Source organism: Haliotis rubra, unplaced genomic scaffold, assembly GCF_003918875.1.
Source record: "Haliotis rubra isolate DU_JTF1 unplaced genomic scaffold, ASM391887v1 Scf138, whole genome shotgun sequence".
NCBI classification, from domain to species: domain Eukaryota; kingdom Metazoa; phylum Mollusca; class Gastropoda; order Lepetellida; family Haliotidae; genus Haliotis; species Haliotis rubra.
In genome coordinates this window covers 1,527,643-1,540,896 of record NW_025765314.1, presented here as the reverse complement: position 1 = coordinate 1,540,896, position 13,254 = coordinate 1,527,643, and the positions used below count along the sequence as shown (strand labels likewise).

The following is a 13,254-nucleotide window of genomic DNA, read 5'->3' as shown; positions in this document are numbered from 1 at the left end:
ACATTTTTTTCAAAACATTAAGCGTCGGGTGGACGGGTTTTTTTTATTTTTACATTGTATTTTATGTTATGTCCAAAACCCCTTGACGTCTTACAACCTTTCTCCGATAGAAAATCAACACTTAGAAGTGTGAGAAACTCATGCACATTTTTAGAGTCAAAGTTGTATTTTCTCTAGTGAAACTAAGCCTATCAATGCTTGTCTTGTATGACTGTACCATGTGTGCTGTTGTACAGACGTCACATATCATAGATTATGTTCAAGCAAGTATATTTTAGCGAGGTTAAGTAAAATATACATTTGATTATCATAGGCGGATCCAGAAATTTCCAAAGGGGGGTTTGATTCCATTGAACCCACCTTGGCTCTGTCAATGCAAAACATTAACTTCAATGTGGTCTTTAGTCATTTTCGAAAGGGCAGGGTTCGAACCCCACTCCCCACCCCCTCTGGATTCGCCAATGATTGTGCAACAGCTGATTTTGATATTGACATGCCAAGGGCAGGTAATTCTCGCTGACCTGATCTGCTGTGAAACGAACTTGACCCAGCACGAGGAAAATGCCATGTCAACACTGATTACAGATCGATTCAATGTCGACACGGATTAGGAAGTCGGTAATCCTTGTGTCAAATGCATGATTATTGAGTAAGTATGTCCTATGTGTAGTATCTCTCTGATCTTCGAGATAGTGCTAGTCAGTATTGGCTGTCAAAATACCCAGCAGCAGGATAGTGGGAGACAGGCCCGGGTCACTAATATTCCACACTAACAAACTCGGAAATGACACGGAAGAACTAATCTTCTGCCTCGTCTGCGAGTTTGTTGTGTCCACGATGGTACTGTGAGTGATAATGCCATAACGCTGGTTCTGTGCATGTAGCTGCCCTATTTTGTCAACGGTGATGTTAGGGTTACAGGTATACAACACAGAGTCATGGTCGAGTGAACACTAATAATAGCCTACAACCAAATATTGTTATTTGTGTATGAATGGATGGATGCAGCTCATGAATATTTAACATCACTGTCGATATTGACACCTGTGATATTGTTCACTGACACGTGTGAATATTATGAATAATAAGTGTTACTCTTCCCATAAACTGGCCACATGTTAATGATAAACAATATTCAAATACTGGTCAATGTTCATGGTGTAGTAATAACTTCCTTTAGTCAACATTAATTTTAAAGTTTATTTTCTACTTCAGAACAATTTAGTATTAGTTTTGACATTAGGCATTTTGCATTAATTAAGTGATGTAAAACTCTTGTTTCTTTGAGAGGCATTTTAGAAGTTGTGAAGATGAAGGAAAACTAAGTCCTATGGATAGTGAACTTCTTTATTGCAATGAGTGCAACGTTTCGGTGTAGGTACTAACACCGTTATCATCACTTGCTTGATAGCGGTGTTAGTACCTACACTGAAACGTCGCACTCATTTCACAAGACGTTTCGGTGTAGGTACTAACACCGTTATCATCACTTGCTTGATAACGGTGTTCCTTAAAACGCTTGGTTGCAAAGTTGCACTTACTACACAAATCACTTCATGTTTGGCAATATTCCTTTTCAGAAAACTTGATAGAAATTGACAAAGAGAGTTATTTCATTTGGGGACAACACAGAGTTTTTATCTGACCCTTTAATACCTATCTAGCAGTGTATGAAATAAGGCCCGTCCGACCACCCGAGACGGTCTAGATTTCTGACAGACGGTCTAAATTTACAGCTAGCCAGCCCGATGGTCTGGTAAAAAATTTTGATGTCACAATAGTACCGGTGCGTGGTGGGGCGAGCTGGGGGCGCGGTGGGCAAGCTGGGGGTGAGCCGGGGGCACGGCGGGCGAGCTGGCTAAGGCGCCAGGCTAGTGATCCAGCAAGATTGAGGTGTCGGGATCGAGCCCACCTGTGACCGGGTTTAAAAACCTTGGAGTCAACTTTGTGTGCAGACTCTTTTAGTGTTGTCACAACCCCTAGTGTACAGTACACAACCCTGTGCACTTAAAAGAACCCACGAATCCGTTGGTATATGACCAGATGGTGGCCACATGAATACGTGCAAACACCTAGTTGCGGGTACAGCAACGTGCAGTGAACTTGGACAAAGTACTGTGTCCCAGTCCATCCAGCTGTGAATGTGTACCTCATTAGGATGAGAAAGCCACAGTGAGCCTAGTAGCTGCAAGAGTTGCATACTCGCCAGGGAGTTGAGATTGATGATACGATGTGGCGTTGAGATTGACATCCAATGATCGAGGGAAAAAAATACCAGCTCCTTGAGCATGCGCTAGTTGCGTAGATATGTGCGTTATAAAAATATCCTATGCTAGTACCAGTGACATCTGTGAATAACAGGAAGTCCAGTTCTAAACCATTTACCATCCCCATCTAAGCCACACTCTGTTGCGTGCGTCTGCCAAGGAAGTCCAAAGTAAACCATGACTCACCCATCAACGCCACACTCTGTTGCGTCTGCCAAGGAAGTCCAAAGTAACCCATGACTCACCCATCAACGCCACGCTCTGTTGCGTCTGCCAAGGAAGTCCAATGTAAACCATGACTCACCCATCAACGCCACACTCTGTTGCATCTGCCAAGGAAGTCCATTGTAAACCATGACTCCCCCATCTACGCCACACTCTGTTGCGTCTGCCAAGGAAGTCCAAAGTAAACCATGACTCCCCCATCAACGCCACACTCTGTTGCGTCTGCCAAGAAAAGTCCATTGTAAACCATGACTCCCCATCTACGCCACACTCTCTGTTGCGTCCAAAGTAACCCTGCCAAGGAAGTCCATTGTAAACCATGACTCACCCATCTACGCCACACTCTGTTGCGGCTGCCTGCCAAGGAAGTCAAAGTAAACCATGACTCCCCATCAACGCCACACTCTGTTGCGTCTGCCAAGAAAAAAAAGTCCATTGTAAACCATGACTCACCCATCTACGCCACACTCTGTTGCGTCTGCCAAGGAAGTCCAATGTAAACCATGACTCACCCATCTAAGCCACACTCTGTTGCGTCTGCCAAGGAAGTCCAATGTAAACCATGACTCACCCATCCACGCCACACTCTGTTGCGTCTGCCAAGGAAGTCCATTGTAAACCATTACTCCCCCATCTAAGCCACACTCTGTTGCGTCTGCCAAGGAAGTCCAAAGTAAACCATGACTCACCCATCAACGCCACACTCTGTTGCGTCTGCCAAGGAAGTCCAAAGTAAACCATGACTCCCCCATCTACGCCACACTCTGTTGCGTCTGCCAAGGAAGTCCAAAGTAACCGAGGACTCACCCATCTAAGCCACACTCTGTTGCATCTGCCAAGGAAGTCCAATGTAAACCATTACTCCCCCATCTACGCCACACTCTGTTGCGTCTGCCAAGGAAGTCCAAAGTAAACCATGACTCACCCATCTACGCCACACTCTGTTGTGTCTGCCAAGGAAATCCAAAGTAAACCATGACTCACCCATCTGCCAAGGAAGTCCGCCACACTCACACTTGTTGTCTGCCAAGAAGTCCAAAGTAAAGGACCAATCTAAACCACTCTGACTCACCCATCCATTAAGCCACACTCTGTTGCATCTGCCAAGGAAGTCCAAAGTAAACCATGACTCACCCATCTAAGCCACACTCTGTTGTGTCTGCCAAGGAAATCCAATGTAAACCAGTCACCCATCCAATGTCTGCCAAGGAAGTCCAATGTAAACCATGACTCACCCATCAACGCCACACTCTGTTGCGTCTGCCAAGGAAGTCCAAAGTTAACCATGACCCCAAAACAACACATTTAGAAAAAAATGATTGGTCCAACACTGCTGCTCTTGACACCAACAATGTCTTTCAGAAATATTGCAGTCCGTAGATCGTGGGAGAACATGTGGAAGTTGAACATACTTGTTTCATCTCTGTAGACTATTACAAATTGTCTGTATACTCAAACCCATGAAGATCCGTGTTAGAATTGGTTTTCAGCAACCCATGCTTGTCGTAAAAGGCGACTAACAGGATCAGGTGGTCAGACTTGCTGACTTGGTTGATATGTCATCGTATCCCAGTTGAGTCGATTGATGCTCATGATGTGGATCACTGGATTGTATGGTCCAGACTTGATTATTTACAGACCGCCGCCATATAGCTGAATTATTGCTGAGTGCGTAAAACTAAACTCACTCACTCTCTGTCTACTCAACTGTTACACAAGTAGGCTTGTGAAACTCAGTTCCAATTTGAGAAGCACTTTGACCAAGGTCTTGTGCGCCAGTTGTCGCCCTTGGTCGACCAGACTTACATCTGTCATGAACATTATATGTCTGTAGGTATCGTGTTTGTAATCTGCTAATTACTGGCTAAAACAGTGCTCTCTCAATCCAGCTCCAACATGCCCTTTGCATGTAGCCATTCCTCATGAGTCAGACACTGCCAGTAAAAATTATCAGATATCAATTTAATGGTTTTTATCCCTGAAATAGATCACTGTAAATTTCAAATTTTACCTGAGCATGTTTATGTGCACATGAAAAACATGTGCACTAAACTGGCGTTTTTGCCCAAACTTCATTACAGGTTGTGAATGGAATAATCCATTTCTAAATCCTACAACTTGGTTCCCCAAAATATCAACTCATAATGGAATAGCCCCTTTTTTCAGTGGTGTAATGTACAGGTGACCTAGCTCCACAATGCCAACTCAGTATGTTTCTCTCATATAAAATATTTAATATCGTTATATGTCTTGATGAACGAGTTTATGCATGACTTTGTACAGATCTGATAATTCATAACAGTGATAAAGATTAAATGTGTAAGTAGGAGTACTTGCCCAACAATCATTGATTATAATGGTTTGTATGTTTGTTGTAAGTAGTTCACACAGCAATATTGTAGCTGTATCATGATTTTGTTGATAATCAAGTCCTAACAAGGTACATTAGTACCTTTGAGTAGACTGACTGACTGACTGAGTTTGGTTTTACGCCGCTTTTAGCAATATTCCAGCAACATCACGGCGGGGGACACCAGAAATGGGCTTCACACATTGTACCCATGTGGGGATTCGAACCCGGGTCTTTGGCATGACGAGCCAACGCTTTAACCACTAGGCTACCCCACCGCCCCACCTTTGAGTAGAATGCCATACAATCAACAGTCACAGTATTTGACCATCTGATACATTTAGTTTTATTAGAGGCACAAGTTACTTAACATTGGAGTTATCCAATTCCAACATGAATTGGTTATACAAAATGATATATAAAATGATATACAAAACGATATATAAAATGATATACAAAATGATATATAAAATGATATACAAAACGATATATAAAATGATATACAAAATGATATATAGAATGATATATAAAATGATATACAAAACGATATATATACAATATGATATATAAAATGATATACAAAATGATATACAAAATGACTGCTGATATTTTTGTCCTCATCTCCCTTGATCTGAATGCATTCAACATCATCTGTTACTTATTTTCAACAGTATTTCTAATTATTTTTTGTTTATTTGCTTGTTTATGAGACATGTCTCTATGGGACATTATAACAGACATCACTTGGCTCCTTTGATTAAGACTAGGGCTGATATAATTCACTCGCATATTCGTTCAGACTTCAGTTCGTTATTCACCATCACTAGAATTGAATATGCATGAATATTTAGAAGTTGGTGTGATGAACAATGGGGAGAGTTCTATAGATGTACAACTTCTGTATTATTGATGTAAGAGATGTTTCGGTGTAGCTGCTAACACCGTAAGCGGAGTCTGGAGTTAAACAACAAACAAACAAACAAAAACCTGAAGCAAATATACTGAACAGCAAAAGAAACGCAAGTTTCGAAAAAATGAAATCTCATAAAAGTAAGCATTCATGTTTATGTCTTCTATTTTTAAAAAATGACAAAAAGCATGAGTTGCTTTTCTTTTGCTGTTCAGTATATGTCCAAGAAAGCCCACACAAGTCTAGAAAATGTGGCAATCTAAAAATGAAGAATGTCTCTGGGCTCCTTTTTATTGTATTTATAATTTTAACTTAAACAATTATATCTTCTGTAAAATATGTTCATTTGAGAGACTAAGCTGTTAGACTACCCTCGGCCGTACACCACACTATACCCTTACTCCCTTTGCCCACACAGCAAAGGCAATGAGAGAGATTGTATGATGCTTCAAATGGTTGTGCAATCTTGTTCCAGTAGGGAGAATGGTAGTCTGTCTCATAGTCCCTGAACCACATTAATTTCCCTACTGCCAAGCCCTCTCTGCAGTGCTAAAACCCTAAATAAACCAAGTCTAGATTTCCTCAGGTTCAGAATCTCTGGTCACGCTATGGCGCCTTTTCAATTTTAATGGGTTTATTTGTTATGTTTGTAATGACCCCAGCACGTGTAGCCCCAATGCAGATGTTCTTAGTCTCTGAATCTCTGGTCTCCCTAGGGCTCCTTTTCAATATAAATGGGCTTGTTTGTTACTATCAAAATTATATATATTCAGAGACTAAGCCTTAGTCTAGAAGAATGGTTATCTCCCTTGATCATCGACTCTCATAGTTGTAGCAACTGATAACTATTACTAACTAAACAGACTTGGTCAAGTGTAGATCAGAAGAGATGCTGATGTATAGAATAATTAGAAATACTTCATCCGTTATTGAAAACATTTATTTTGCTCTTATTTCCTTACGCCCACATGCCTTGATCCAGCTAAGTAAAAACCATGTAGACTTGTTCTCAATTGAAATGCAAAACTATTAAGTAACAATTTACAAATAATATTTGTATCTTTAAAAGCTAAAAATACACATCATACTAGTATTGGGCACAGACTGAGACATTCTTTGAGTCAACAAATCATGAAGATAACGCTCAACCTTTGATCGAGGCTCGAGTATTTGAATACCGGACCTAAATACTGATCACAGCCGACACAGTAGCAGGACAGGAAGTAATCTTCACCAGGTAGCACTCGCCTCAACTCAGGTACAGTGAAGTGGTCTCATTGTCACAATTATCATCTAGCCTCGGTAAACACACAGTAACAAGAAATAATTGTCTTACAGAACCATGATTATGTTGAAAGCAAGGATTGTGTTGGATCTGCTTACATCATAAACCTGTCATTTGGTTGGTCATGGTTTTATTGCTGACATTGAAATTAATGCCATTTTCTTAAAAACATATTACAGTGAAAGTCATAGAAAGTATGTGACTTAACCTAATACGTCAGCCTGTGCTGGTCCCACCATAACTCTGTCCTGTTTACAGCCAGTGCCGCTCACAGCTATATAGATAATGCTTATTCTCTAAATATATCACAATGTGTTAAGCCCATTTCTGGTGTCCCCGCGGTGATATTGCTGGAATATTGCTAAAAGCGGCGTAAAAACTAAACTCAGTCAGTCAGTCAGTCTCTAAATATATATAGTTTTAATTGTAACAAATAAACCCATTAAAATTGAAAAGGGCCATAGCGTGACCAGAGATTCTGAACCTGAGGAAATCTAGACTTTGCTTCATTTAGGGCTTTAGCATCACTTGAGGGAGGGCTAGACTGTAGGGAAAATAATGTGGTTCAGGGACTGTGAGACAGACTAGGGCTTTAGCTCGCAGGGAGGGCTAGACTGTAAAGAAAATAATGTGGTTCAGGGACTGTTAGACAGACTTTAGCTTTCTCAGGAGGGCTAGACTTAGGGAATAATGGTTGGGACTGAGATGCTTTGTGCTATATGGATAGCAAATTAGTTTAGATTCTCAAGTGATTACAACATTTATAGGCATGTAGTTCTTACCCTGGATGGCAGCTGGTTTGTTTATAGTTAAATGATACTGTGCAATGTGTGTGAGGCCCAGTAGTGTCACCCACATTACAAACAGGATACTATCTCCGACATTAAGTGCTACTGGCACAGTGGTATACTATAACCACTTCATCACCAGCTAGGGGCTAAATAGAGCCTTCCTTCTACCTGCTATAAACAAGAGGTAGGTTGCTACACTTGCACAGGTCTACAAGGACATGTTTCTTAAGTTCAAATCATAATTCCTAGATTATGTAAATAATAAGAACTAGTTGTCCCTATAAAGACGGAGTATTGCTCTGTTGCTATGACAAGCTGTTGTTTGGACCCTCGTGTGTTGTGTATTCTGCTGTTATAGGTATGGGATGTTACAGACCACATTCACTCTCACACAATATCCAGGTTACAACTGATTTTCAGCAACCTTTGTAAGTAAAGGCAGCAAACAGGTTTGAGTAGTCGGGCTCACTGTCTCTGTTTACTGCATTTCTTCATATCCCGGGTTGGTGGGGTAACCTAGTGGTTAGAGTGTTCACTCTTCACACGGAAGGCGGTGTTCAATTCTCCACATTTGTACAAGGTGTGGATCCATTATCTGGTGTTGCCCACTGTGATATTGCTGGAATATTGATAAAAGCGGTGTTTAATTCTCCACATTTGATTTGTACAAGGTGTGGAGTCATTATCTGGTGTTGCCCACTGTGATATTGCTGGAATATTGCTAAAGCGGTGTTTAATTCTCCACATTTGTACAAAGTGTAGAGCCATTATCTGGTGTTGCCCACTGTGATATTGCTAGAATATTGCTAAAAGCGGTATGAAGTTCAACTCTTTTACTCACTCTCCATATCCCAATTCCCTATTTTGATGATCATGATGTTAGTGATAAACTTGTCTGGTCCAGACTAGTTTATTTTTACAGGCCCCAGTCATACAGCTGGAATATTGCTGAGTGCTGCATTAAATGTAGGGTTAAACCACATACAAACAAGTTGTACACTCATTTCAATTGTTTCATTTCTCTCACTATTCCAGGTGGTGCTGCAGCCTCTTCTCGTCAAACTAAAGCACAATGTTCTGTTTCAGGAATCAAAGAGCACATTTCAAACCAGAACCTTCAACTGTGATGCTGTACAAGAACACATTCCCGGGATGGCGTCCAGCCCGGGTGACATGTGAAGTATGTTTTCTGGCAGCAGAAGCCCTGATCCACCCATGTCTGTGGAGCCTGTCCTGCCTGCTGTCCTTGTATATGCCCATCACAAAGGAACAAGTACATCCAGAGCGTGTGCTGTACAACAAAATAATATGGACTATTCCATTTCTGGTGTTGCGTTTCCATGTACCCCACTGCCTTGGTAGAGAGCCATTCTCGTCTGCTGCTGCTTGGTGTCAGGAGGAAATATACTTACGTCCATAAGACCAAGCGTTGCTAAGCCGGAAGCCAACACAGGAAGCTACAGCATTGCTTCAATTAATGTGTGTCTGTTCCAAGAGTTCCCTAGTCATTATCAACAATCTGGATGATCCTTTCAGGCCGGGCAAAGCAAATTGGTGAGTATTATCATTGACCAATATTTTTATAAAGATTTTCTTCAAAGAAATGGTCATCAGAATCCAGAATCCAGATACAACCTAAGATCAAGGAATCATATCCTCCAGGAGCGAGTGTCTGAGAGTAGAGACATTGAAGCTAGTGTTGAAGCCCACTTCCCACAGCTTGACTTCATCTGTTTCCAGGAAGTGTGGCAGCGTTGTTACGCGCAGCCGTTGATGGCAGAACTGCAGAAGGTGTTCCCATATGTCATCCATGACGCTGGTCACTGGAGCCTGAGTTGCAACTACTTCATGTTCAACAGTGGACTTCTGTTTGCGAGTCGTTATGAAATATTAGGCGTGGACTTTAAACCCTTCTTGAACAGTTGCATGTTTTGTGTGATAAATTCCAAAGGGCTGTTGATGGTTAAGGTAAGATATATACCAGTTGTATGAGCCAGAAGCAAGCCTGAAGTGAGGGCTGAAGTGTACATGAACATCCATGGTGGCGTGCGAAATTCACTATCATGGGTATGGATGAGTGAGTGACTTGTCTGAGTGGCATTTAGAAGTGGTGTGATGAACAAGCGAGGTCTATGGATACAGCTTCTTTAATATAATATGAGCAACATTTGATTGTAGCTACTAGCACCGTTACCAAGCAAATCCCTTCCTCATCATTGATAACGGTGTTAGTAGCTACACCAAAGCGTCACTCATATTAATATTAGGAAGTTGTATATCCATAGAACTCTCCTCGTTGTTCATAGCACCAACTTCTAAATGAGTGAGTGAGTTTAGTTTTTACGCCGCTGTTAGCAATATCACGGCAGGACACCATGCTTGTACCCATGTGGGGAATCAAACCCGGATCTCCGGTGTGATGAGCAAACGCTTTAACCACTAGGCCAACCATGAGACATAACCAGGAAGATTCTGGGGTTCAAACCCATAAGTATAAGTTTCTAAAGGTCAAGGGTAGGCACCACTGGTCAAATCCAACTACTAGCCATTTCTGACTAGTGGTCATATAAACTAGAACAACCAGTCATCGTCCCCCTGGACTTTCACTAGCCTGGAACTAACAGTGTATTGCTGTGCTTTAGGCGCAACCCATGCCTTCGAATTCACTTTGCTGGGTCTTATCACACTTGATCTCTTGAGCCAGCTAAATTTGTATGACTGTTTAGAAATGTCTATGCCATATTGTTTTCAAAACACTACAAAACCACAATATAGTATTCCTGCTTTGTGAAAGTCATCATGCTGGCCAGTGTTGTTGAGTAGTCCATATTGTATGTATGTTGATAACTGTCTGCAGTGTTGTTGAGTAGTCCATATTGTCTGTATGTTGATAACTGTCTGCAGTGTTGTTGAGGTTGTCCATATTGTCTGTATGTTGATAACTGTCTGCAGTGTTGTTGAGTAGTCCATATTGTCTGTATGTTGATAACTGTCTGCAGTGTTGTTGAGTTGTCCATATTGTCTGTATGTTGATCACTGTCTGCAGTGTTGTTGAGTAGTCCATATTGTCTGTATGTTGATGGCTGGCCAGTGTTGTTGAGTAGTCCATATTGTCTGTATGTTGATCGCTGGCCAGTGTTGTTGAGTAGTCCATATTGTCTGTATGTTGATCACTGTCTACAGGTGCTCCTCGGCAAGACAGGTGTACACAAGCAGGATGTCGGCTACATCTTCTGTACACACCTGCAGGCGTACCAAGGTAGGACATGACATTGTGTGTGTGGAGTGAGTTTACCTGACCAGGCCAGCAAAGCCATATTAGCTCTTAAACTTAGTGGAACTTAAAACATAGAACAAATCCAGCAGATTACCCATAGTCTTGTCTGTTTGGTCTGTTATATTCCATCATGCCCTCCTTATCATTCCTTATGTGTAGCGGAATCGGGTGGTCAGGCTCACTGACTTCGTTGACACATGTCATCATATCCCAGTTGTGTAGATCGATGCTCATGCTGTTGAACTCTGGATTGTCTGGTCCAGACTCGATTATTTACAAACTGCTACCACATAGCTGGAATATTGCTGAGTGCAGCGTTAAACGACACGCCAGCCAACCTTCTGTGTAGGGTGGTCAAAGCTTTGTGTAGAATAAAACAATACTCACTTATAGTCATTTGACAAAATCTCCCCTTTCAGCATACATTCCTCACACATGCAATGGTTATTAGAATGGGGGAAGCAAGGGACTGGGTTCTTTTAAATTCTTTCATTGAGTCACTGACTGTTTTCAAATCTTATATATCACAGATATATAGAGAATACTACACGAGGTCTCATTACATACGAATTATCTGAAGCGAGTGTCCTTCTTATGGTATCTGACTGAGTAGCGTTTATGTTTTTCGACAGATATAATGTCTCAATTCAGCTCACAATTAAACAGCAACACGGCAGCGTTAGCAATGTTTACATTCCCACAATGCATCTAAGTTGTAGAATGAATGAATTCACGTGTTTGTTATGAATGAAAAAATAGTTACGTCAGAATGTGACCTAATTGAGTGGTCATCGGTTATCCAATCAAATCGTTAGAATCTGAGGTCAAGTCGTTTACAACACAGGTCAACGCGATCACGACACTCGTGTGACGTACGAGATTAGAATGCAACTACCCATACGTTGACCTCGTGGGTAATAAATAAGAGTTATCTCCCATGATACAAACTCATACTAAGAGATCACAACATATAAGTTACCTACAAAAGTTCCTTTGCAACAGTGCGTTGTTGACTTGACTTGATAATGAAACCATTTGGGGCTGTAGTTCTCTGATTTCAAATTCTGTATTCAGGAGAACAGAAAGTGACAGACAAGCAACTGGACGATGTCTTACGATGGACACAAGAGTTCCGGCGGGAAACAGCATCCAAACATGACAACATCAAGTTGGACTGCATTTGTGGAGACTTCAACTTTGACAACATGTCCCCATGTAGGTTCCCCCATTGCAGCCACATTAAGCCAGTGTTGTACAAAACTGTCACATTAGCTGATTCTCTTGTACATGACACTCCTGTTTTGAAATAAACAAGCATATGCATATGTTTGTGGGTCACTAGTAAATATTGATGATACCAGACGGATAGATGCATGTGGTGCTATAGAGTTTCATGTTACTATAATATTACATAAGCCATGCCCTGTTGTGTGGTTAGAGTTACCTACCCTTGATCACTGATTGATCCAAAACAGCAGCAGATTTATTAAGGAGAACATAATGTATAGAGCATGTGTTTCCTGTGTCCCTCCCAGGTGACCATGAGCTGTCCAGCCACCCACTGTTTGACCAGTACGGAGGACCCCTGTAGAGAGGCAAGGTCTGGACAAACCCTGGACTGTAGGTTTTACACACTTGGCTGACAAGCATAAAATGCAGTGTTGTTGAACTTCCATTCCCTGTTTTGACATATTCCCGTTTACTACGTGTACTGTGTCAGTGTAAAATTACGATTGCATGTTATTGATATTGATATTTATCGTCCACAACTTTGTATTTCCAGAGAGCATCAAATTACAAGTTTGTGAGTAAAAGCAGCAACCTTGATGTTGACCATATACCAGTGGCTCTCACAGTGGAAACTTGACCATATAGCGTGTCCATGGAAACACGCTATAAACTTGACCATGGAAAGTATTACCATGGAAACGTGGACTGCTTTCATCTACAGCATCTACAAGCGGACCATGGGTGTGACTGTTTCTTGTTTGTAAGAATGATAATTTATACTTAAAAAGAGTTTTTATCTTTTTAACTGCAGTATTCTTTGTTTACTTTGTGTATGTTTCTTGTTGTGTTAATTGACTGATAAAGGTGAGTGAGGGAATGTTGTGTGTTTACAAATTGGGGGATGAGGATTTGATGCATT

The 13,254-nt window shown here is 41.3% G+C and overlaps 1 protein-coding gene across 1 annotated transcript; it reads left to right on the top strand.

Moving 5' to 3' along the window:
* The first annotated feature begins 9,168 nt into the window (after positions 1-9,168).
* Positions 9,169-12,696, top strand: LOC124268443 (sphingomyelin phosphodiesterase 3-like). Its single transcript, XM_046703403.1, has 5 exons — positions 9,169-9,186; positions 9,365-9,796; positions 11,012-11,087; positions 12,180-12,320; positions 12,641-12,696. The coding sequence occupies exons 1-5, from the start codon at positions 9,169-9,171 to the stop codon at positions 12,694-12,696; spliced, it is 723 nt and encodes a 240-aa protein (XP_046559359.1).
* Positions 12,697-13,254: the final 558 nt, after the last annotated feature.

Coding starts and splice junctions, on each gene's coding strand:
- LOC124268443 (XM_046703403.1), top strand. Junction 11,088..12,179: donor ACACCTGCAGGCGTACCAAG/GTAGGACATGAC, acceptor TTCTGTATTCAG/GAGAACAGAAAGTGACAGAC. Junction 12,321..12,640: donor CTTTGACAACATGTCCCCAT/GTAGGTTCCCCC, acceptor TGTCCCTCCCAG/GTGACCATGAGCTGTCCAGC.